The sequence below is a fragment of the Pelophylax lessonae genome (genome assembly GCF_965119305.1).
Source record: "Pelophylax lessonae genome assembly, chromosome: 4".
NCBI classification, from domain to species: Eukaryota; Metazoa; Chordata; class Amphibia; order Anura; family Ranidae; genus Pelophylax; species Pelophylax lessonae.
In genome coordinates this window covers 508510127-508534673 of record NC_138771.1, presented here as the reverse complement: position 1 = coordinate 508534673, position 24547 = coordinate 508510127, and the positions used below count along the sequence as shown (strand labels likewise).

At 42.6% G+C, this 24547-nt stretch overlaps 1 protein-coding gene and 1 pseudogene across 2 annotated transcripts in view; both read left to right on the top strand.

Annotated features, from left to right (window-relative positions):
* Nucleotides 1-24041, top strand: part of LOC309552736 (aldo-keto reductase family 1 member C15-like) — a 113913-nt gene extending 89872 nt beyond the window's left edge. Inside the window, exons 11-18 of the mRNA XM_082253657.1 lie at nt 1415-1582; nt 10545-10661; nt 11950-12027; nt 12307-12429; nt 13967-14079; nt 17427-17592; nt 20756-20838; nt 23883-24041. Coding sequence (XP_082109783.1) covers nt 1415-1582; nt 10545-10661; nt 11950-12027; nt 12307-12429; nt 13967-14079; nt 17427-17592; nt 20756-20838; nt 23883-23925 — 891 coding nt within the window. The 3' untranslated portion in view covers nt 23926-24041. The remainder of the gene's footprint in view (nt 1-1414; nt 1583-10544; nt 10662-11949; nt 12028-12306; nt 12430-13966; nt 14080-17426; nt 17593-20755; nt 20839-23882) is intronic.
* On the top strand, nt 7481-8105 carry LOC309553539 (annotated as a pseudogene). Its single transcript has one exon. The product of its transcript is annotated as an uncharacterized misc_RNA (transcript).
* Nucleotides 24042-24547: the final 506 nt, after the last annotated feature.

Below are 24547 nucleotides of genomic sequence, written 5' to 3'. Positions count from 1 at the left end.
TCAACAATTCTGTGTTTTTCCGTCAATATGGGGAGCTGTGTGTACATTCATGAGGAAGAAGAATGAACTTAAATGATTTTAGCAAATGGCTGCAATATAACAAAGAGTGAAAAATTTAAGGGGGTCTGAATACTTTCCGTACCCACTGTAGAAGAATTTTTTGGCACATTGCACTTTATTCACTTTATTTGGGACTATCATCATGTATATTTTTTAGATTATTATATGCATTTTATGGACTGTTGAAGCACGTTTTTAGCACATCATTGCTATATTTTTAGGTGTTTTTATTTCGGTCACTTTGCTCATGTTCAACACTTTTAGGAGTTGTGTTTATCTGATCATATAAGAGCTGCACATGATTTTGTTTTGCATGAATAGTCACTCAGCATTGCATTTTATTCACTTGGTTCACTTTTGATTGGATGTTCATTTGAATTATTGTATATATCTATTCATTCTATCATCACTTTATACACCCCATTTTTTTGACATATTTTCATTGACACATTTATTAATTTGACCACTATTTATTATCTTAAGACACGTCTGTTCAATACACATTGGAATTAGATTAAGTGGTCCCCCTCATTGAGAGTTGAGCGCTGATTCTTTAACTTTTTAATTACGTTGTGATCAGTGGGGACACTATCAGAATCAGCTGCTTGCTTGGAGGAGTTCCACATCGATTTCTTTGATTGGGAAGATCCGCCTGATCGCTTACCTCAAAATCGCGCATAAGTTTATTATTTCTATCTTAGAATGAAGCCCCAGCAGTGCCGCCTGTTCACCGCTGACATGCCCAATATGGTCACTTGTCTTCCTTCCGGATTCGTGTCCTTCGGCCATTTGATTGAGCCGCGATGATGTCACTCCGCATGCGCACAGGAGCCGCCGTTCATGACACAGGACTCTGAAGGAACGGCACGGGAGGCCATTCCTTCAGAGGGCATGCACCAGTGACGTCACCTATTGGTACAAGTTACAGAGGAAGCTTTACTTCCTCTTTAACCAGATGGCAGAAGTACATGAAAATGATAGAGACTGTGATTTATAAAATAGACATATGTGAACACGATGCGTAACACATTTAGGGTAACATACAGTTTAACTAGTGAAACAACAAAACATTTTAGTTGCCTTATCTGGTCTAGGCATCTACACATGAGTGACCTCTGGTCAAGAAAAAGTTAGTTGAAATGTACCTCTACGTCAATAAAAAAATAAAGTATAAGACATAAGCAAACTGACATAACAAATGTTGAGAATAATTTTGCAAACAAAATAATTGATACATTATTGGTTTGAGAATAGAGCCTACTTTGTGAATGAATGAATATTTTTCTATGAATTAGCAGATATATTTTTATATATACAGTATATATATATATATAATCACATTGGCTTTTCTCAGTACCCCAAGAGCAAGGCGGAAGAGGCCACAGAATTAGCCATCAAAGTCGGGTACCGCCATATCGATGGAGCATATTTGTACGGCAATGAGGCTGAAGTTGGCCGGGCCATCCACAAGAAGATTGCAGATGGAACCATAAGTAGAGAAGACTTGTTCCTTACTGGGAAGGTAGGTACTTTTTAGACTAAGGTTTTAGCAAAAGCCAGTGGCGTAACTAGAACCTTCAAGGCCCCAGTGCAAGAAATTTTGAATTTTGAATTTCCCTCCACGCCTGGTAGCAGAACGCCAGGGCCTGGTCGACAATGCAATCTTTGTGACCCTGCTTGTTCTGCCACTGGTGTCAGTAGTTTTTTTTTTGTTTTTTTTTTGTACCATTTTTATTTATATATATATTATTAAAATTATTATTTACAATTCTTTTAGGAGCCCCGTTGTGGGGCTTTGGTGAGATATCCAGCAGGGGAGTCAGGTGGAAGACGCATCAGTTATCACCAGAAAGCTGACCGCTGGCTGTAAAAAACTATACCGGATTGATGCCTACAGCTTCAGGCATCACCCTGGTACAACCACTTCTTCAAGCTGACGTACAGGTACGTCGGTTTACGGGAAGTAGTTAAAGGATAAGTTCATCTTTCGAAAAATGTTACACCTATATTCAAGGTATAGCATGTAACAATTTCTAAACGGCCTGGCCCCCGCACCTCCCCGATCCCCATTGTGACACCTAGCTGACTTTTTCTTTCTTCCGCTAGCTGTCACAATTTGAAAAAAAAACGAGGCCGAGCGGGGCTTGGCCTGCTTAGATTGACAGGGCTATGTGCATTGAAAACGACAAGGCAGGCGGCCGCGGCTTTCCATCTCTCGGTTTCAGTCCCCGTCTCTTGTAAAGAGTTTACATGTAAGTGCATCCTTTTATTTTCAATAAACCTATTGGAAGGTACTGCACTATTGGTCTGTTTCTTTACATGACACATCTTGAGGGCCATCAATAACGGTACCAGAGGGGATCAATCCAGATACATGTTAACGAGTGAGGAGGATATTGTTAGCATACAAGGTTTGTATTTAATCAGCAACAACCACTGTATGTCATTACTGTGTGCCTATTACATTGTATGACCACTAGATGGCAGTGTTACATTTGTGAGTTCATGTTTTTGTCTATGCACAAAAAGGAATAAAGAAGAGTTCCTGCTCTGAACAAAAGCAGCATTCAGTGTAACAACAGACTGTCTGCCTGTCATAGGCGTGCGCAGCCTATTGCATTAGGGTGTGCACCCTAAAGCACAAACTCACGCCGCGCACGTGTATATATATATATATATATATATATATATGTATATATATATATATATATATTTAAAACAATAAATCAGAACAATCTGCATGTGAATCTAAACTATCAGTAGGTAGCCATTTGCCAGATGGGTCTGACTAGGGCCTCTTTCACACGGTCCGCATTCCGTTGCGAACTGTGCTCTTCTCAGCGGGGATCGATCCGCCGATCCCCGCTGAGCCGGCGGATGACAGCTCTGTCTCCGCACAAAGTGCGGAGAGGGAGGTGTCAGAGCCCCGCTGCTCTCTATGGGGAATCGGATGAGAGCGGACCGCTTGTCCGCTCTCATCCAATCCCATCCGATCCAATCCCCTGGACGGATGGAAAATAGGGTTTCCATCTGTCCGAATTTCACAGACAGGATCGGATGCGGATAGCAGCAGGTGTCAGCGGACATGTCACCGCTGACATTCGCTGCTCCATAGGGCTGAATGGGGCATCCGATCAGATCCACCTAAAAAACTGACAGGCGGATCTGATCGGACCGCCTGTGTGAAAGAGCCTTAACGCTGAACAAATTAGTAAATTAAATAAAAATGCAGCAGGTGGCAGCATGAAAAAGGAAGAAATAAACTTACTGTACATGGCTGAGAAAAAGATTAAAATTTGAAAAATATATATAACATAAATAAACAATAGCTATCATTAAAGCTGCTAAAATAAAAGATTAGGGTGACTAACTAACTAGAGAATCCATAGAAAGAAAGATGGTAGTGCTAGCATACACTATAATAATAATAATACTGTATAATTATTATTATAGTGTATGCTAGCACTACCATCTTTCTTTCTATGGATTCTCTAGTTAGTTAGTCACCCTAATCTTTTATTTTAGCAGCTTTAATGATAGCTATTGTTTATTTATGTTATATATATTTTTCAGATTTTAATCTTTTTCTCAGCCATGTACAGTAAGTTTATTTCTTCCTCCTTCATGCTGCCGCCTGCTGCATTTTTATTTAATTTACTACAACCAATAAATTACTAAATTTATTAAAAATTGTATTGATCGTGATTTCAAAACTAAAAAAATCACCTAGTAGATAGCTGAAGATATTGGCTGCCGTGCGGTAAGCCGTTCCCGTTCAACTTCTGGGAGAGCGGGATACTGATACGAGTAATGCGCCGCCAGCCCGCCACTGCCCGCTGATAACGCGAGTTACCCAGCCGGCGCCCTTGCGTTGCCGTGACTCCGCCTCCGCGTGATGTCACGGAACGCAGCACGCATAATACAGGGGACTGGGGAGGTCTGGAGGAGGAGCATGTCCGACCGACCAGAGTCCTCCTACACTGTGCGGCGATATCGCTCCGCTCGGCGCTCGCATAGTGTAACTGTCTGTGTAGGAGGATTGGAACGTTGGATCGGCACTCGGCAGGGAAACAAATGCACGGTCGGCAAGGCAGTGCAGCACGGAGGTGATAGAGCCTCAAGTTTGGGGCTTGATTAGGCTGTGCCCAGGCACACCCGGCACAACCCGTGCGCACGCCTATGCTGCCTGTACTTTGTTTAGCCCCAAAAGGTTATATCTAACAGGTTATGGGCCCAGGACATGTTACAGAAGCCCAGGATATAATACAGATTACGCCAGATACAGTGAGCTAAAGCAAGTGAGTACAGGAGACAGCAACAGAAAGACAAACAGCAGAAATGGCTGCTGCCATCCCCTCAGCAAAGTTCTCCATTGAAAATCTGACAAATCAGAACTACCAATCTTGGAAATTCAAGATGAAAATGCTGCTTATAAGAGAAGGTACGTGGAAATGTATAAATGAATCAAGACCTGCACAGCCCACAGAGGAGTGGTTAGACAGAGATCAGAAAGCACAGAGCACAATCTCCCTGTGCATAGATGATGATCAAATCATACATATATGTAACTGTCAGACTGCTAAAGACATGTGGGAAGAGTTACAGAAAGCACATGAAAGAGTTAATCTCAGCAATAAACTGTATTTAATCAGAAAGCTCTATCAGACTAAGCTACAGAAAGACCAGGACATGCAGGACTATATAAGACAAACCTTAGAGATGGTGGAGAGACTGAGAGGGATTGGAGAAGAGATAAAAGATTTCCATGTTGCAGCGCTGTTATTAAGTGGACTTCCTGAAAGTTATGAGACACTTGTCACAGCACTAGATGCACGTCCAGATGATGATCTGACATTGGAATATGTTAAAGGCAAGCTTGTGGATGAATACAAGCGCAAAACTGAAAGCATGAGTAATGTGAGTGTGTGTTCAGAGACAGCTTTAAAGACAAAATTCAAAAATAAACACAGTAACGTGCAGCTAGAAAAGCGGGAATGCTTTGTGTGCAAGAAACCAGGACACCTAAAAGCAGATTGTAGAATCTGGAAAGCTAGAATGCAAAAACAAAGTGCATTGCAACAAGCTAAGAATGTGATAGAAACAAAGGAGTATGCATTCGGATCCAAAAATGGTGTCACCTCTGTGCAAGCATGGTGTGTGGACTCAGGTGCTACAAGTCACATGACAAATGACCGAAGTTTCTTCACTCAGCTTGATGAAAGCAAAACAGAAGGGATAACTACAGCTAATGGACAATTTATGAAATCAGTGGGAATAGGAGATGGCTTTCTATACTGTCCTATCTCTCCAGATATCACTAAAAAGATCCATATGAGGAATGTTCTGTATGTGCCAGATCTTGAAAGCAACCTTTTGTCAGTAAAGAAACTCACTAACCAAGGCAATGTAGTCACATTTCAGGGTGACAGTTGTATCATAACAAAAGGGGATTGCTTGCTTGCAAAGGCTAAAATCATAGATGAACTGTATCAGCTGAACTGCAGTGAAATGGTTAAAATAGCCAAAGAGGATAAACATTCAAACCGCATCCACACTTGGCACAGACGATTGGGGCACAGAAATTCTGATAAAATAAAGAAAATAGTTGAGAATATCTATGCAAGTGGTATTAAGATTAATCCATGTGATCACATAATGATTTGTACAAGCTGTATTAAAGGAAAAATGGCAAGGACACCTTTTCCCAAGCAGACCAACAGCAAATCCCCAAAACCTCTGGACTTAATACATTCAGATCTTTGTGGTCCAATGAAAACTATGACTCCAGGAAAGAAAAAGTACTTCCTGACCTTCATTGATGATTACTCCAGATATACCACAGTATTTCTACTTCACAATAAAGATGAAGTGCCAGAGAAATTAGAAGAGTATCTCGCTCAAGTAAACAATATTTTTGGCGGAATGCCCAGAGTACTACGAACAGATAATGGCTCAGAATATACAAGTGGTAAAACACAAGCCATTCTCAGGAAGCATGGAATTATGTTCCAGACAACAGTTCCATATAACCCAGAGCAAAATGGAGTTGCAGAAAGAATGAACCGCACACTGTGTGAAAGTGGGAGGAGCATGCTATTTGATGCTGATATGCCAACTACATACTGGGGAGAAGCTATCACAACTGCATGTTATCTTCAAAATCGTTTGCCGGGAAAAGCAACAATAAAAACTCCATATGAACTGTGGAACAAAAGGAAACCAGATTTAAGACACATCAGAATTTTTGGAAGTAAAGCCTATGTACACATTCCAAAAGAAAAACGTACAAAATGGGATGCATGTGCAAAAGAAGGTGTACTGGTGGGGTACAGTGAATCTCAAAAAGGATACAGGATTTTACATCAAGACACGAACAAAGTAACAGTCAGCAGAAGTGTGATTATTGATGAAAGTTCTGTGTGCTCAAAGTTTGAACAACAGACTCAAACTTGTCAAACTGAGAAAGAATCAACATCAATCACTCAAGAAAATAAGGGAAGTGATACAGAAATAGAAATAACTGCAGAAGAATCAAAACCTGAAACTGAACCAGAAATACCTTCAGTCAGAAAATCAACCAGAATCAATAAAGGTGTTCCAGCTGAACGTTTATCTTACACAAACTGAACCAGGTTCATGGAAAGAGATGCAGAAACTGCCAATGCATGAAAAACAAGTATGGAATAAAGCCGCTGATGAAGAAAGGACATCACTCAAAGATCTCCAGACATGGACACTTTCAGAGCTACCTCAAGGTAAACATGCCATAGGATGTAAATGGGTTTTTAAAACCAAATGTAACTCTGAAGGGAAAGTCTGTCGGTAAAAGGCAAGGCTGGTTGCTAAAGGTTACTCACAGAAGTTCGGTGAGGACTATGATGCTACTTTTGTTCCAGTTGCTAAACAAAGTACTTTCAGAACACTAATGACAGTGGCTGCCATGCGTACAATGATTGTGAAACATCACGATATTAAGACAGCTTTTCTTAATGGTGATATTGAAGAAGAAATTTACATGTCACAGCCAGAAGGATATTTGAAAAAGGGACAAGAGCATCTTGTCTGCAAGTTGAATAAATCTCTTTATGGCCTTAAACAATCAGCTCGAGCATGGAACCTGAAGATTAATCAAGTTCTACTAAATGAAGGATTTACAAGAAGCAAAGCTGATCCGTGCCTATATGCTAAATAAGTAGACACTGAGTGGATGTATCTGCTAATTTATGTAGATGACCTGATCATTGCTCACAAAAACGACAATGAAATTGCAAAGTTAACAGGAGTACTCAACAAGCACTTTGAAACTAAAGATCTAGGTGAAGTGACATATTATCTTGGAATTGACATCCAGCGTGAGAAAGATGGAAGTTTCCTGTTGAATCAGAGTGCAAAAATTGAATCTATTCTTCAGCAATTCAACATGACAGAGGCGAAAGGAGCAAGCACACCTATGGATACAGTCTATCCAAAGTTAGAAGGAGAAGATGATCTTCTCACATCCAATGAACAATACAGACAAGCAGTGGGGGCACTTCTCTACATTGCAACCACTACACGTCCAGACATTGCAGCCAGCATGTCTCTTCTTTGCAGGCGAGTTGATAAACCACGTCAAAGAGACTGGAATGCGATCAAAAGAGTTATGAGATATCTGAAACAGACAAAAGACTTAAATTTGAAACTATCAGCAAGTGGTGGTTTAAACCTTGTGGGATATGTGGACTCCGATTGGGCAGGTGATCACAGCACACGCAAATCCACAAGTGGTTACTTATTAAAATTGGGAGACAGTCCTATATCATGGTCCAGCAAGAAACAGATGTCAGTGGCATTGTCCTCTACAGAAGCTGAATACATATCTGCAGCTTATGCCAGTCAAGAAGTTGTGTGGTTACAGCAATTACTCAAGGATCTTGGAGAAGCAACATCAGAACCTACCGTCTTATTTGAGGACAATCAGGCTTGCATTAAGCTTGCAACAAGTGAGAAAATTAATGGAAGAACCAAGCACATCGATGTCAGACATCATTACATTCATGACTTAGTTGATCAGAAAGTGATTATACTTGTGTATTGTGAGTCGGAAAAAATTATTGCTGATGCTTTGACAAAGCCACTAGCTAGAACCAGATTTGTGGATCTTAGATCAGAAATGGGATTGGCATTGATAGTAGTTGTTGAGTGGGGGTGTTAGCATACAAGGTTTGTATTTAATCAGCAACAACCACTGTATGTCATTACTGTGTGCCTATTACATTGTATGACCACTAGATGGCAGTGTTACATTTGTGAGTTCATGTTTTTGTCTATGCACAAAAAGGAATAAAGAAGAGTTCCTGCTCCGAACAAAAGCAGCGTTCAGTGAAACAACAGACTGTCTGCCTGTACTTTGTTTAGCCCCAAAAGGTTATATCTAACAGATATTCACCACCTGTGGAACCTATATATCAGCCCTTTACTACCTGTTATCTGGTAAGAGGCTTATCCACTTTTGCTGAAGAGGGGAATTCTCACCAATACCCTATCCTCACCCGGGCATGTAATTTCTTATCTGGACTTCAACACTCATACGCCCTTAAAAGTTTTTTGCTCTGGTAAGGGGCCAGTCTATCTATGGTGGTGGGATCGACTGCACACCTTGAGTTGCTGTGGAATTTTTCACCTGAAGTCACTTTGAATGTGCCTCGATACACTATAGACTTTTTTGGACTTTTGCACCTTTACTCTATATTATACCACCCAGGATTAATTTGTATATATTTATACTTTTTGTCACTACCTGCACTGATTTGTGTTTTTACACCTATTTTTCAATTTTTCAGTCACTTTAACTGTTGATTAACTGGTTTTCCTTGTTGGTTTTTACCGTTGTCAACAGCAAGATATTTATTGGTTTCACAATAGGTGATTATCTAAATGACGGATCACATGTTTCTACACAAGCGGTCTATATCATTTGTTTGATTAGTACATATGAGTTTAGCGCACCTGCTTATTTTTACTTTATCATTGTTTCCTAATTGGATCTAAGGTTTGCAGCTTTACTATCATTTTTATCCAGGGCACTTTTTTATTATATTTTACACTGAGCACTCTCCATCCTGGGACACTGCTCCCGCCAAAGACACCATGCCACGCACTTCCCTCCAAACTTATACCCACTCCCAGAATCCTTTGCAGCATAATCTGCCTTCTGGGGTAGTTACAAGCTGGGATGTGTCCCCTGATTGGGCTTCCCACACTGCCCTATGAGAAGCCTCTCACAGGAGCCAGTGGGGATACTTCTACCCTCAGGAGGCACATCTGGAAGCCCTGACACCTTAACTGAGTAAATCACAGCCCTGCTGTTAGGCAGACAGGGCCCACTATACATTTGCCTAGCACCTACCTGTAGGGTGCTACATTTGTTTCTGGGGGGACATTAATGGAGAGAGAGGATTTTTGCTGGGGTGATTGGGGGGGGGGGGGGTTGCCAGGCATGCCAGGGGTATTGGGCAGTAGAGTGTGGGGCCCCAGTGGACACTAATGGGGGCAAAGTGGGGAGCTGCAAGAGAAGGGCATGAATATGCATTGCATTATTAACGGGGACAGAAGCATCTGTCTACAAGTGCTCACCCTACATAGATGACTGTTCATTTTTACTGTGATATCCACTGCAAAAAGCACAATTGTGATTACAATAGACGATAGTCCCTGGAATCCATAAAGTCTGGCGCACACAGATTTTGAGGAAGTGCCTTGCATGCATTCTAAAAATGGTGCAGCATTCGCCGAATACATGTATCTGCCTGAAACAGGGATCCTCAAACTACGGCACACAAGCTTTTGCGGAACTACGCAAACTACGACCCACAAGCTTTTGCGGATTGTAAAACTCTGACATTCGCAGACATGACTAGGCATGTTGGGAATTGTAGTTCCTGAACAACTGGAGAGCCATAGTTTGAAGACTCCTGGTCTAGAACTTGTACTTGAATTTGGCACATGCTTTTAGAATGCATATAAGACACTTTTGCAAAATCACTCTCTGTACACCAAAAGAAAGTTGGTTCTAATTAGCTCCACTTAATACAAGATACTAACTGTTGGTATTTTATTTTGAATTTGGCACAGGTTTTGCGACACAATATAGAAATGGAGCAAATTAAAACTACCTGAATTTGGCGCACAAGTCACTGTCAGAACCAAAACTGTATCAGATTTTTTTTGAATTAGGAGCAACACATTAACACATTAGCAATTAACACCAGAAAAATGGCACATCAGCTTTATTGGATTCCCCCCAGTGTCTTTACATGTCATTTAAAAAAAAAATTCACCCCACAATTCCCCCATCATGTCCCTTGGTCATCTTGGTGCTGCTGAATCTCAATCCAATTTGGTTTCCCAAAAATATGAACCTCTGATGGTCAGACCTTCTGACCTCTTTGGCTTGTTGGAAATATCCGAATAATGTTTTTTTTTTGTTTTTTGTTTTTTTAAAGCTCTGGAGCACTTTCCACAGCCCTAACTTGGTTCAGAAAGGTCTGCAGAGATCCCTGGAAGCTCTTAATTTGAAATACTTGGATCTGTTTCTCATTCACATGCCTGTAGAATTTCAGGTAAGTAGAATTCCTGGTAAGGTGCATTGCTGGTTTAAAGCAGAACTTCAGCCTTCTCTTCAGTGTTGCACAGTTGCACAGCCTCCTCTCCTGTACTGAAATTGCTAGCTTGCTGCTCTAATTTCACAGCACACTGTGAGCTTCTCATAATGTGCATTGGAAGCTGCAGCAAATCAGACAGAGCCCACCTCATTTCCTGGCTGGCGGACCTTTAGCATCTTTTGTCTCTTTCCTCCCCAACCTGACTGTCATTGGCCCACCCCTTTCATTTATTGGATTTCAGTTCTTTCAGGCAGGGAGGCTCAACATCATATCTGGACATTTCCTAGGAAGGTCTGCATGCAAATACAGTCTTCCTAGGAATTCCCACTCCTTCAGACTGACATTATCCATGAATGCATTTTGATGTTTACATAATTCCTACCAAGGGCCAACCCACTGCTTGCATTGGGGCTGAGGGCTCCTAAAAAGAGTAGTGAGGCAGTGTGCTCTGATATTTTCAGGAAGCTATGTACAGAACCCTACCAGCCCCTCTCACCAGCCATGACCTGCTTGCATATCACAGAGAAGCACAAAGACCCAGTGATGACATCACCGATTTGAAAACAGACGTGTAATGAATGTAGCACCCTCCTAGCATAGGATGCTAGGCACATTTAGTTGTTGGCTCATTCTGTAAACAAGAGCAGCAGTTGTTTGGCCTGGTTTTGTTTCTTCACCCTATCTGTGGAAGAAGCTTCCATAGTTTAGAGAGGAAGATTCAAAATGACCAGTCTGAATATTTATCAGTTTCCAGACAATCCCTGCAATGTAGGGGCCCAGAATGGTGACAAATACTGGAGAGTGGGGTTCCTTCTCCCAAGGAGGGTTCCAGAGTTAGAGGGGCTACTGCCCTCAGGCATCCAATGGACTGTGCAGCTGCTCTAAAGGCCTCACAGTGTCAGGGCTGAGGGCCTCGATGGAATTTGCTAGAAGATAATTGCAGAATCATCTGCGCCCTCAATTGCCCCCCCCCCCCCTTTACAGTTAGGGAAGATCCAGCTCTTACCAGCGGCCTCTACAGGGTTAGCGCTACATGAATATGAAAAGGAGACAATTCATTAGCATGTTGATGGAAAGTTGAAGGGTTATGGCAAAATATATGCATATTAAACTTCAGCCTAAAATAATGCCCATGCATTGATGTTTAAATGATGGCGGCCATCTAGTTTGCTCCCATAACAGACAGTGTCAGAGAACTTCTTATTTTATTCTTCTTATCTTTAATCTTTTTTTTTTTTTTAACAAGCCCAGTGAAGATCTGTTGCCAGTAGATAAGGATGGAAATTATCTGTACAGCAACACAGACATCAGAGAGACTTGGGAGGTGAGTACGATATGGCTAAAGTAAACCTGTGTCTACATTAAAACATAAAAAACAATGGCAAATGTCGGGCCAAGACATAACTGGGGTTCTATTTATCATAAGGCAAATGTAAGCCATGCCTGGGGTAAAAGGAACATAAAGCCTCAAAATTATTAAACAAATAGTCATTTTTTTCCATATTTTGTTTCTGCCTTCTTAAGGAGAGGGGGTGGGGGTGTGCAGACTTCTGGGATATCATTGTAAAAGCAGATATTTTAATTTCCTACAAATTTTTTTAAGGCTATGGAGCAGTGTAAGGATGCTGGTCTGGTCAAATCTATTGGAGTATCCAACTTCAATCGTCGGCAGCTGGAGCTGATCCTCCAAAAGCCAGGATTAAAATACAAGCCCGTCTGCAATCAGGTAATGCGTTCTCATTGTATTAAGATCAGAATAAGGGGTTGTAAACCTGGAAAGTCAAACACAAACGGAATACTAAATCTAATAAAGAACAATGGCACAAATCATTTGTGCATAGTATGGCGGGTAGAAGAACAGACTGTCATCTGTAATCCTCCCCCCTCTCTTAATTGAGAAAACCCGAAACCATGAAAAAAAATGGTGGTGCCACTTCCCCTCTTCTTTGATTGACAGCCTTTTTAATGTGACACATGCCTGAGCCAGTGTGAAGGGGGCATGTCCGCTGCTGCTCTGTACCTCGCTCTGAGCTTTGGCTTAGATCAGAGCCAAGTTTACTTTCACTTTTCTCTCCTCCTGACATACAGGTACAACGCTCACTGAGTCAGTGGAACATACAAAAAGAGATACATCAGAAAGAGAGATATCAGCGAGAGAGATAGAGACATCAGAGAGAAGGATGACAGCAAGAGAGAGACATCAGAGAATACATAGAGAGACTCTGGGCTGAATGTTTTTTTACATGTTGCACCCTCCTAGGTAGGTGCTAGAGAGAGAGAATAGTTTTGGATCTTTTCTGCTTACCAGAAAGATTGCCAGGTAAATCTATATGTTCTCTGCCTACCAGAGAGCAGGAACTGCTAGTAAGGTCTGCTCATGGTGCTCAGGTGCAGCTCAGTTTGTCTGAAGTGTTTTACACTGGTCCAATAATGGAGGCATATTGGACAGTGGGAGGAAACCTGACAAATGAGTGCACAGGCATTTAGTACAGCCCTGGTGACTGGCAGAGGGAAGTGCCTGGGTGCATGCTGGGATACTGTATAAATGCCAATGACACATGTGCTCGGGGTCTTTCAGCTGGAGAGCAAGTCCCGGAGGGAAAGGGTGGCTGCCCCTCCTCTGTAGAAGCTGCCATGCGGCCTCAGGTGGTTGACCTGAGGGCCTGAGAGTTAGAGAGGAACTGAACCTGGAGGTCCTGCAGGGTTTACGGGAAGGGAGACACTGGAAAGGATCTGATTCTGCATACAGTGAGTACAGATCTGTGTCATGGGGCCTGTCCTGAGAGGGCCATCCCTTCAGCTAGGGGAGTCTCTGGATGGGTGTCAGTAAAAGGGATGCTAGAGAGTGTCCTGAAGATAATATAGTGCATCAAGTCTGTTGCTGGAGAGAGAGTGAGGAGACTTATACAAGTGGCAGTATGGTTAAAGCAGTGTGATTGCTTCCATAAGTAACCTGGTGAGGTTAAGTGAGAGTTGTCCTTATCAACTATAAATAGTTCAGTTGGAGTATCCCACTATTTCCTTCTCCCCTCCAAGTTCAACAATATATACCAAAAACCAAAACCCCTGGACTGTTTATTGAGTAACGAGCCTCTGGGAGTAAGGATGGATGTGTGAACTGTACCCTAAGTGACTGTCTGCAGGTAATCAGAGGAGACCCAACAAGTCATTACACACACCAAGCCCTACGTGGACTGTTCTACATAAAGAAAAGAAGAAAAAATGGCTGAAGGTCAGCTTTAATGGATTTCTTGTCTGTGCAGGTAGAGTGCCATGTGTACCTGAACCAAGAGAAACTGCTGAGATTCTGCAAGGAGAATGATATTGTACTGGTTGCGTACAGTGCCCTGGGCTCCAGCCGGGATGTGGGATTCGGGTAAATACAAACGTTTCTGTAAGATGTTAAAGAAGAAACCTGCTATGTACGATCTGTATCTTAGCTGTACTTACATATACAGTCTGAATAGAAAGAGTTTGCTTCTTAAACAAAAAAACCAAAGATCAGCATGTTTTGGCTAAATACCATGCAGTTTCTTTCTTAAGAGCCCGTTCACACTACCGTGACCAGAAAGTCGCCCCATGAAGGAGCGACTTTTTAGTGCTTTTTGAAGCGACTTAAATGATAGGCGACTTTGTCTGTGGGGAATGCCTGGGTAATCATTTTCTTCTTCCTGGAAAGTCTGATCACAGTCGCTTGAAAATAGATAAGGATCCGACTTAGAGGCAACTCCCATTGAAGTCTATGTGCACAAGTCGGATAGAGGTCGCCTTGAAGTAGTACAGGAACCTTTTCTGAAGTCGGAGCAACTTCAGTAGTGCATATTAAGACGGCTCTCATTAATTTACATTGAATTTGTAATGACAAGTGACTTGGGGCGACTTGAGGTCGCACAAGTCGCGTCCCAAGTCGGAGTAGTGTGAACCGGGTCTTAATGTTGGTGTGCTTTTTGTATTTTTTTCAGATCTGATTCAGATTAAACAGTAATCCAGTGTGAAACTTTCCCTCTGTGCAGGAACTTCCTGTAATAAAGACCGGTCACTGCTGCTCTCTCTCCTTGTGCAGGGTGACTGGTCTTGTCTCCACCCACTTCTGTAGTTTTCTGCAAGCAGTCTGTAGTGGGTGGAGCCTGCTGGGTCCCTCCCACAGCTCTGCTCTCTGTACAGACTATGTACATCACCAGGGCTGGCCCAAGACATTGTGCTGCCTGGGTCCAAGAATGAAATGCTGCCCCCCCCCAAAAAAAAAAAAAAAAATTCACGCCCTCCAAGAGGCCCCCACATTCTATAGGACTATGAAAGCAGTCAAAGGAGTGTGAGTGTGTACGGAATGACAGCAGGAGCAGGACAGAGCAGTAGACACTGGGCAGATGAGCGCACCAGGCTTTTTACTGTCTATAGTGCCACAGTGCCCTGTAGGGCTGGGGGCATGGTACAGGAGAATGCAGTGCTGCGGGCATGGTACAGGAGAATGCAGTGCTACGGGCATAATACAGAAGAATGCAGGGCTGTAGGCATGGTACAGGAGAATGCAGGGCTGTGGGCATGGTACAGGAGAATGCAGGGCTTCGGGCATGGTACAGAAGAATGTGGGGCTGCGGGTATGGTACAGAAGAATGGGGGGCTGCGGGCATGGTGCAGGAGAATACGGGGCTGCGGGCATGGTACAGGAGAATGCGGGTCTGTGGGCATGGTACAGGAGAATGCAGGGCTGTGGGCATGGTACAGGAGAATGCGGGGCTGCGGGCATTGTGCATGAGAATGCAGGGCTGCAGGCATGGTGCAGGAAAATGCGGGGCTGTGGGAATGGTACAGGAGAATGCAGGGCTGGGGGCATGGTGCATGAGGATGCAGGGCTGTGGGCATGGTGCAGGAGAATGCAGTGCTGCGGGCATGGTAGAGGAGAATGCGGGTCTGCGGGCATGGTACGAGAATGCGGGGCTCAGGCATACTACAGGAGATGCAGTGCTGTGGGCATGTACCATGCCCGTAGCACTGCATCTTCTGTAGTATGCCTGCAGCCCCGCATAATGGCAGGTAGTGTGGCTGTGGAGCAGTCTCACTTACCTGTTCCTAAAGGCGCCTTAGGATTTAAAAATGGCGCCGCCCGGCGCCAACACATCACAGCGCATGCGCCGCCGCCGCTAGGGAAAGACCGTACATGGCGGCGGTGGCGCAAGCGCAGTGTGCATGTCAGGCCGGCCGCAGACCTTTTTTTTTTTTATTCGAGCAATAGGCGAAGAAGAGAAGAGTTGGCCGGGGGCCGCCCCTCTCTAAGTGCCACCTGGGTCCCATGGCCCCACTGGGACCCATGGTAGGGCCGGCCCTGTACAGCACTATGATGCTATATGGTTTGTGTGCCTGGAGTGCAGCTTAAAGCTCAGATTACCCTTGCTGTCTCTTGGGAGACTTAAAACACTGTTCATATTACCATTATTTACTTCATTATTTATTATTTATCAGTTTGTCATTTTCTCCATGCCGCAGAAAACGGAATTGGTGTAGCTATGGTTTCTAGAACACAGCATAACACGTCAGACTCAGAGATCTTCCAACATGCTTGGAAGTCTGTTCAGAAAAAAACAAAACACATTGGGTCTCTCTCTTATGGAAGAGCCCTGGGCCCATCATAAAAAAAAATTCTGAGCTTAAAATTTTTTTTTTTTTTTACAGAATTCTGAGTTTGAACGTCAGAATTCTGGGTTTAAGGCCCCTTTCACACGGGCGGACAGTTCAGATCCGCCTGTCAGTTTTTTTGGCTGATCTGAACGGTCCCCCGATGCATCCTTATGGGGCATGACATCCGATCCGTCAAATCTGGACGGATGGAAACCATATTTTCCATCCGTCCAGCCGATCGGAACGGATGGGATATGAGAACGGACCGACGGTCTGTTCCCATCCGATTCCCCCATAGAGATGTATGGGGCTCTGACAACTGTGTCTCCGCACACAGTGCGGAGAACAGCTGTCATTCTCCTGCTCACCGGGGGATCGGCGGATCGACGGACGGATAGTGTGAAAGGGGCCTAAAGGTCAGAATTCTGAAATTAAAAGTCAGAATTCTGACTTTGCAAGTCAGAATTCTGAGATTACAAGTTTATTAAACACAATTCTGAGATTAAAAGTTCTGAGTTTAAAAGTCAGAATTCTGAGTTTAAAAAGTCAGAATTCTGAGATTAAAATTCAGAATTCTGACTTTTGATCTCATAATTGTGTTTAATAAATTTTAGCATGGTCCAAATTTGTAATCTCAGTTTTCCTTCTTGCAAAGTCGAAATTCTGAGTTTTTAAACTCAGAACTCTGACTTTGAAACTCAGAATTCTGACTTTTAATCTCAGAATTGTGTTTAATAAATTTTAGCATGGTCCAAACTTGTAATCTCAGAATTCTGACTTTCAAACCCAGAATTCTGACTTTCGAACTCAGAATTCTGTATAAAAAAAAAAACACATTTTTCAAGGTCATAAATCTTTGTATTTTTATTTTTTTATGATGACCCCGGGGCTCTTCCATACTCTCTCTCTGTGGTTGATCATTTTTCCATAAAGAATAAGCTGACATCCTTGCTGCACATTCAGCACTTCTGTCTGTCAGACAGATTAGAGTTATAACAATGCTCTGTGTGCCAATGGTACAACATTCTAATTCTATCACTGCCTGATGTACTCGTGGTGAGCCTGTTTCATTATTTGGAATGAGCTCTGTCTGTTCTTTCTATGCAGAATTGGTGTAGGTTGCCCTGTACTTCTTGAGGACCCAGTCCTGACTGGTATAGCGGAGAGGATAGGACGGACTCCGGCTCAAGTGGCGCTTCGATATCTCCTGCAGAGAGGGATTGTAGTTCTTGCAAAAAGCTACACTGAACACAGAATCAAAGAGAACCTGCAGGTACAAACTGTTCCACAACTTTTTTTTAAAGTTTTGGAAAAAATAGGGAATATTTAAAGCTGAAGTTTAATTTGCTAATATTTTGCCTTCCCTGATACTTCCCATCCCCTTCATCAACATGATAATGACATTTTTAAATAAAATCATTCTATTTTCATGTCATACCTAATTTTAGACCCAGTGATGCTTCACTGAGTTTCTGTGCTATGCAACCAGATCATGGCTGGTGGTGGGGGCTGGCAGGGTGTAGTACATAGCATCTTGCAGCTAGCTTCAGCACTTCTCTAAGAACTTTCAAAACCAATTACATTTGCATGCAGAATATTCTAGGTAACACCCACATGTGATACTGAGCCTCCATGATTAAATGAACTAAAATCCAATGAATGAAAGTGGCAGGCCAAGGACAGTTGGCCTGGGTAGGGTTGGAATTTCATAGGCTCTCAACCTATAGCCTTCCAACTCTTGTGGAAGTCCCAACCTTTGGGAGCCATGCTTGTAACTGTCAGCCTTGCAATGCATCATGGGACTTGTAGCTCCACAACAGTTGAAGAAACACAGATTGAGCACCCATTTTTTTTTAATCCGTGGTGGTGCTGAAAATGAAAATGAAAAAAAGTTGAGTTTGCAAAAAACGTGCACGTGAACACGCTCTAAAAAGTGCACTTAAGGGAGTGCTTTTGTCCACCCCAGAAGTGGTAGGACCTTTCCTTGAACCCCTGGGGCGCAAGGCTTCTGACAGGGACAAAGGGTATGACTCGGTCCACCTAGCCAGAAGCTCTGATAGAGCCCTCTCCTCGTGGCCTGCCAAAGCCAACCACTGAGTAATAGGTCAAGGGGAGGAAGAAACTGAAGGGCCACACATTTTCCCCCAAGACTTCAGGGCAAGGCCGAGGACTTACTCCCTCCATCCATTGAAGAAAAACACACACAAAAGTGAAAAGCGACAAAAGTGAGGAGAAAATAAATTGAATAAATAAGTGGCCATGCAATGTGCACTGGCTAGGCCCTTAGGCCTAGTAGCAGAAATTGCCCTGGACTTAGCCAGAGGCCTAGACCATGGAGGTGCAATGCAGAAAAAGCTTTTGGTGCTGTGACCATGTGCCTGTTCACATATTGGATTCCACAACCAAGTGCTACTAAGAGCACCCCATAGGACAACCACTCTAAGGGGGCACAGACAGTGTGGACTATCTGCCTTTCCAGCCCATGGCCAGACAAGTCAGATCCATCCAAACCAGGAAGAACTGGTCCCATCCAGTTTTCCCAGGGGAATTACTGTCATTGCCGGTAAGGGAACCCGGCAGTGAAGCCTTGCGGCTCCCTACTGCGCATGCATGAAGCGTGCTGCGCATTCCTATTGGCTCGGCGACGGGGGAAGGAGGAGGGGGCCAAACATCTGAGGGAAAGCGACGCAGCGCTGAATCCCGGAAGTGGGGAAGGGTACCTGTCAAAAACAGGTACCCATTCCCCCCTACCCCCTGAAAGGTGCCAAATGTGGAGGAGGAAGCAAAAGAGCAGAAGTTCCACTTTTGGGTGGAACTCCGCTTTAAGAAGTTAAAATAAAAATGTCTTTTTTTTTTTTTAATAAAATTTGCTCCTATTTACAGTGGGGAAAATAATTATTTGATCTCCTGCAGATTTTGCAAGTTTGCCCAATTACAAAGAAATTTAGGGTCTATAATTTTTATCATTAGTGTATTTTAAATGATAGGGACAGAATATCAATTAAAAATCCAGAAAAAACACATGATGCAAATGGTATAAATTGAGTTGCAGTTCAGTGAGTAAAGTAAGTATTTGATCTCCAAGTAAAGCACTTGGTGGAAAAGCCCTTGTTGGCAAGCACAGAGGTAAGACGTTTCTTGTAGTTGGTTACCAGGTTTGCACACATCTCAGGAGGGATTTTGGTCCACTCTTCTTTACAGATCTTCTCTAAATCTTTAAGGTTTCTTGACTGTCGCTTGGTAACTCGAAGTTTCAGTTCCCTCAATAAATTTCTATAGGATTAAGGTCTGGAGACTGGCTAGGCCACTCCATGACTTTAATGTGCTTCTTCTTGAGCCACTCCTTTGTTGCATTGGCGGTATGTTCTGGGTCATTGTCATGTTGAAAGACTCATCCATGACCCATCTTCAGTGCTCTGGCTGAGGGAAGAAGGTTCTCATCCAGGATTTAACAATACATGGCCCCGTCCATTGGCCCCAAAGCCAAAGCCCAAAGTCCAAACAGCCCCAAAGCATAATGTTTACACCTCTGTGGTTGACTGTAGGGATGGTGGTCTTAGAGTCATAGTCTCTTGTCGTAGGATTTTGCTGCAATTTGTTGCCATGATTCTGATGTGATTTTGACTGGACTTGAAACAATGCCTGTGTAATCTTGAGATTTATGGACCAAAGTAGTGTGGGGACTACTTTGAAGTTGCTGCGACTTGAAGTTGCACAGATATGAATAGTACTCATTGGAAATCATGGGGTACGACTTGTAATGAGACTTTGCAGTCCCAAGTCGCACAAGTGTGAAAGGGGCCTTAATGTGAATCACATGGACATTGATGTAATATTTCAATAAACACTCCTTCCGTTAAAAAAAAAAAGAACATTCAAATAATATTTAAAGTATCCAAAAACAATTTCACAATTTCTGATTAAAGTGTATCTATAGCATAGAACAAAATATCATAGATTGCAGCTTACAAGTCCTTAGGTATGGCGTGTGAAATCGTTTTTTCTTTTTTTTTTTTTTCAGCTGGTGATCACTGCACTGTATCTATGTAGAAGAAGTTTTGTCACCCTAGGACAAGACTATAGAACACCTCCTTCTCTCTGCATCTCTATAACACAGGCAATAGGCGTTCTGTAGTCATTAGAGATAGCTGGGATCAATTCTAATAGAGACAGAGAGCATAGAAAGTTCTCAGCTCACAAAATTTCTTGCATCAACTGGTATTTTTTTACACTTCTAGCACAGATATCTGAAAATGCTTTCAGCAGTGTATTTAACAGACCCAAGGGAAACAAATAATGGAAGTTCATTGTCAGGGTTTACACACATTTCAGTAAAAACTTTGTGTTTTAAAGAACCAGTTAAACTACCCTTATTCAGTTAAAAAAAGAGTAAAGTAAACATCCACGCATGTAAACAAAATTCTTTTCATCTGCAGGTATTTGACTTCCAACTGGGGGAGGAGGACATGAATTCTCTTTACGCCCTGAATAGAAATATGCGTTATGATAAAATTTCTATGTGAGTATAATTCGACTGATAGTATTGTCATGTATTATGCGGTGAGAACCAGTCAGCCTATATATTTTAGAGGTTCATAAAGTCCATTTTGGAATTGATGTCCAACTGTGATGCGGAATGAGGATTCAGCTGCTTAGAGCTACCATAAAGGGTGATAATGAAAGCCTCTATCTGGCTGAAGTACACAAAAGTTATTTTCAACTCAAATCTTCTACTTCTGTCTGCTGGCTGAGTTGTATGACACATAGAGGGGGTCATACTGTGTCTCAGATGTCTACCCACTTACTGTTCTTAGAAAGAAAGAAGGGAGAGCGCCTCTGAGTGCAATGAAGGTTTAATACAATTAAAATATAGTAACTCACATTGAGGTATAAAAAGATGCGTGTATCTGGGATACCTGTAGCTCCGTGGAGATACTGCAGAAATCAGCGGTGGCTGAGATGTCCATGGAGACTAGGGAGAGAGCCGGCTCTGTTGTCTTCTGGGCGGGCGGGCGGGCAGGATGTGGAGACCGTGGGGCGGAGGCTGGCAGCGTCTGACGTCAGGAGCGGAAGAAGGGCAGCTGGGCTTCACAATGCGTTTCAAAGCATGCGCGAATACCCTAACTGCGCATGCGCACTCCTTTTTTAAGTGTCCTTAGGGAAAGGCTCTTGGACAACACATGGGCTTAGTGGTTTGTGGTTCTGCATTGCAGCACTGGGGTATGTTCTCCATGTGATTGTAGGGGTTTCCTCTGGTTACTATGGTTTCCTCCAACACTCCAAAAACACACTGGTAGGTTAATTGGCTCCGGTCTAAAGTGGCCCTAGTATGTGTGTGTATGCATGTGAGATAGGGAAATTGTAGGCTTTAAGGGCAGGGATGGATACAAGTGTACAGCATGTACTGTAAATCATTGCTTAAATTGTTGGTGCTGTATAAAAGCCTGCAATAAAATACATTTGTCTGCAGTCACCCTTAGGGCTCTTTTATGTGGATTTATTTGTGTCTGAGCTGCTTGTTGTAAATGTGAATGTCTAACAGATCAGTGCAACTCAATATAACTCCTTGAGCAACTAAAGGGCAAACCATAACAAATCATATACAACACATATTAAATCATCCAACAAGCACCAAAAACCAAGCTTGCTTCTAAATCTGAAGCCCATCTACTTGGCCACTAAAGCAGGTCATAAATGGATCAGCTAGATGGCTGTTTAAAAAAATATGGCTTCCCCCGTCTACACATTCAAGGTGGATGAAGGAATCCTCCCCGCTGTGCTATTGCATCCTGACAGCGGGATCTCCTCTGCTGTCACAATACACTAATCAGCAATGCAGCTGTTTGGCTACATGCGCAATGTGTGTGGAAAAGTTCCTGATTGTTAGATCAACTTCTCTCTAGTGAGAATGGTCATAGATGCATTGGAACTCTGCTGGTTTCTGCTGAGATGGTTAAAATTCAATCCATCTATGGCCAATTTTAGGTTGGCTATAGTCCTAAGAGGACACTCAAATATGCAGGCACAATCCAATCACCTTCCGGCAAGAAAGACCACAGAGCAAGGGGTAAAAATCTACATGTCTGGCTAGGTGTACCATTATTGATATGGGTAGAGAAAGAAGTGGAACCAGTGTCAGATTATGAGTGGGAGGAACCATAGCAACTAGGGCAGGTCTTCAATTTCAACTAATCGATTTTCCTTCGTGAGCATTATGATTGGTTTCCCATAGTAATAAGATCATTACTGAGCCATCCAAAATGCCCAGATTTGGCAATAGTCATACTTAGTCTATGGATAGCTTTGTAATGGGTAATTCAGCAATCACAATCTTAGCCATGAGTAGTTTAAAGAGGAAGTAAACCCTCCTCTGCAAGTTGTACCTATAGGTAAGCATATGATAAGGCTTACCTATAGGTACTGTAAATATCTCCTAAACATGTACCGTTTGATATTTACCTTACATGCAGCCAGTGACGTCACTGGCGCATGTGCTCTGAAGGAACGGCCAATCGTGCCATTCCTTCAGAGCCCCGTGCCGTGACCGTCGGCTCCCGCGCGCGTGCACCGGATTGACGTCACCACAGCTCCGGCCAATCAGATGGCCGGATGCCGCAATCCCGGAAGACGGGCGAATGAACATGTCGCCCGTCATAGAGGTAAGCGGGCGGCACGGCGGGGGCTCGTTCTAAGGTAAGTATTTCATAATGAGCTAGTATGCGATGCATACTAGCTCATTATGTGTTTCTCTTTCAGGGTGAAAAAAAATAAAAATATTTTGGTTTACAACCTCTTTAATGCCTTGCAATCTTTGACATAATGAGCCCAGGGCTCCAAGGCAGATATGCTAACCACCAAGTCAATGTGCTGCTGTAGGTAAGGTATTCAAAAATGTGTTTATGATATATATTCAGTTCATAGACCATGAGTATTATATAAAGTTCTGTAAAGGAAACCTGTACTTTAGGCTGCCATACCTAACCTTTCCTGAAAATGCTATCTGCCTGACGGACACTCTAGTCCTCTTTTGTATTGTTGACCAGAAATATAAACAGTAGACATTCTGACTTTACTCTGACTCGCTTGTCCTGGACAAATGACTCAAAAAGTTGCACTGCCAAAGATAGCCAGGCAAATAGCATTTCCAGGAGGAATTAAACAATGACAGTCAACAAAATTTAATGTACTGCACTGTTTTCTATGGATGAACAGCATTGTCACCCTAAGACAGGACTGAAGAACGCCTTCTCTTCTTTAACATAGGGGTGTTTGTCCTCAGGGAGAACTGAGAACAATGTAACTGATAACAGTCAGCAGAGGCAGAGAGCACAGGAAGTTATCAGGTCATATGATTCCTGGCAGGTTCAACAGGTATTTTTTGCCCTTATCAAAACAGATATAACAAAAAAATATTTTGTTATATTTATAAAATTTATATTTAAAATGGGATATTTACCAGACCAAAATATTCATGGTTAGGGTTTTTATTTATTATATACTTATTTAATAAAAAATGAATGAAAAAAAAAAAGTTAACAGTATGATTGTGTTTTATTTTTGTAGGTGGGAGGACCATCCAAAATACCCTTTTCATGATGAATATTAACATAAACCCTGGATGGACTACAACGCACACTGTATGCTTTGATGTAATAAAATAGCAAACAAAACGATATTTGTAGCCTTTCCCTGTTTTGTATGACCGGTTTTAGAATTTAAAGTGTTACTAAATCCAGGAGCCTGCATTCATTAAATCTGGTCTCTGACAGTACACTGAACCTGGACATGCAATAATTTTAATAAATATAAACTGCTAAATACCTTTTCTCATCAGCAGTTAGAGCAGTCTTGCGACTTCTATTAGTGTTGGTAGGAGGAGTTTTCATTGTCTTCTAACTGTCCTATGAGGCTGCAGGACCCCTGACCCTCTGTCTGGACAGTGCTGATTGGCCCTGTGCTGATCACATGCACTATCCTAAGAAAAAAACTCTCTAGCAATACACACCAAACATAGCATGCACAGCTGGTCCCCTAGCCTCTGTTCTATCAGAAGATGGTTTGGAGACTCTAGAAGAAGGGGAGGAATTGAGAAGACAGGATCAAACAGCCTTTTTACACGATACAGAGGATTAACTCCTTAAGCTGGATACACACTATACAACTTTTGTTGTCAGATTTCCTTTAGATTTACCTTTTCTATGTAGTGCAATGGCCTGCCTGATTGCATA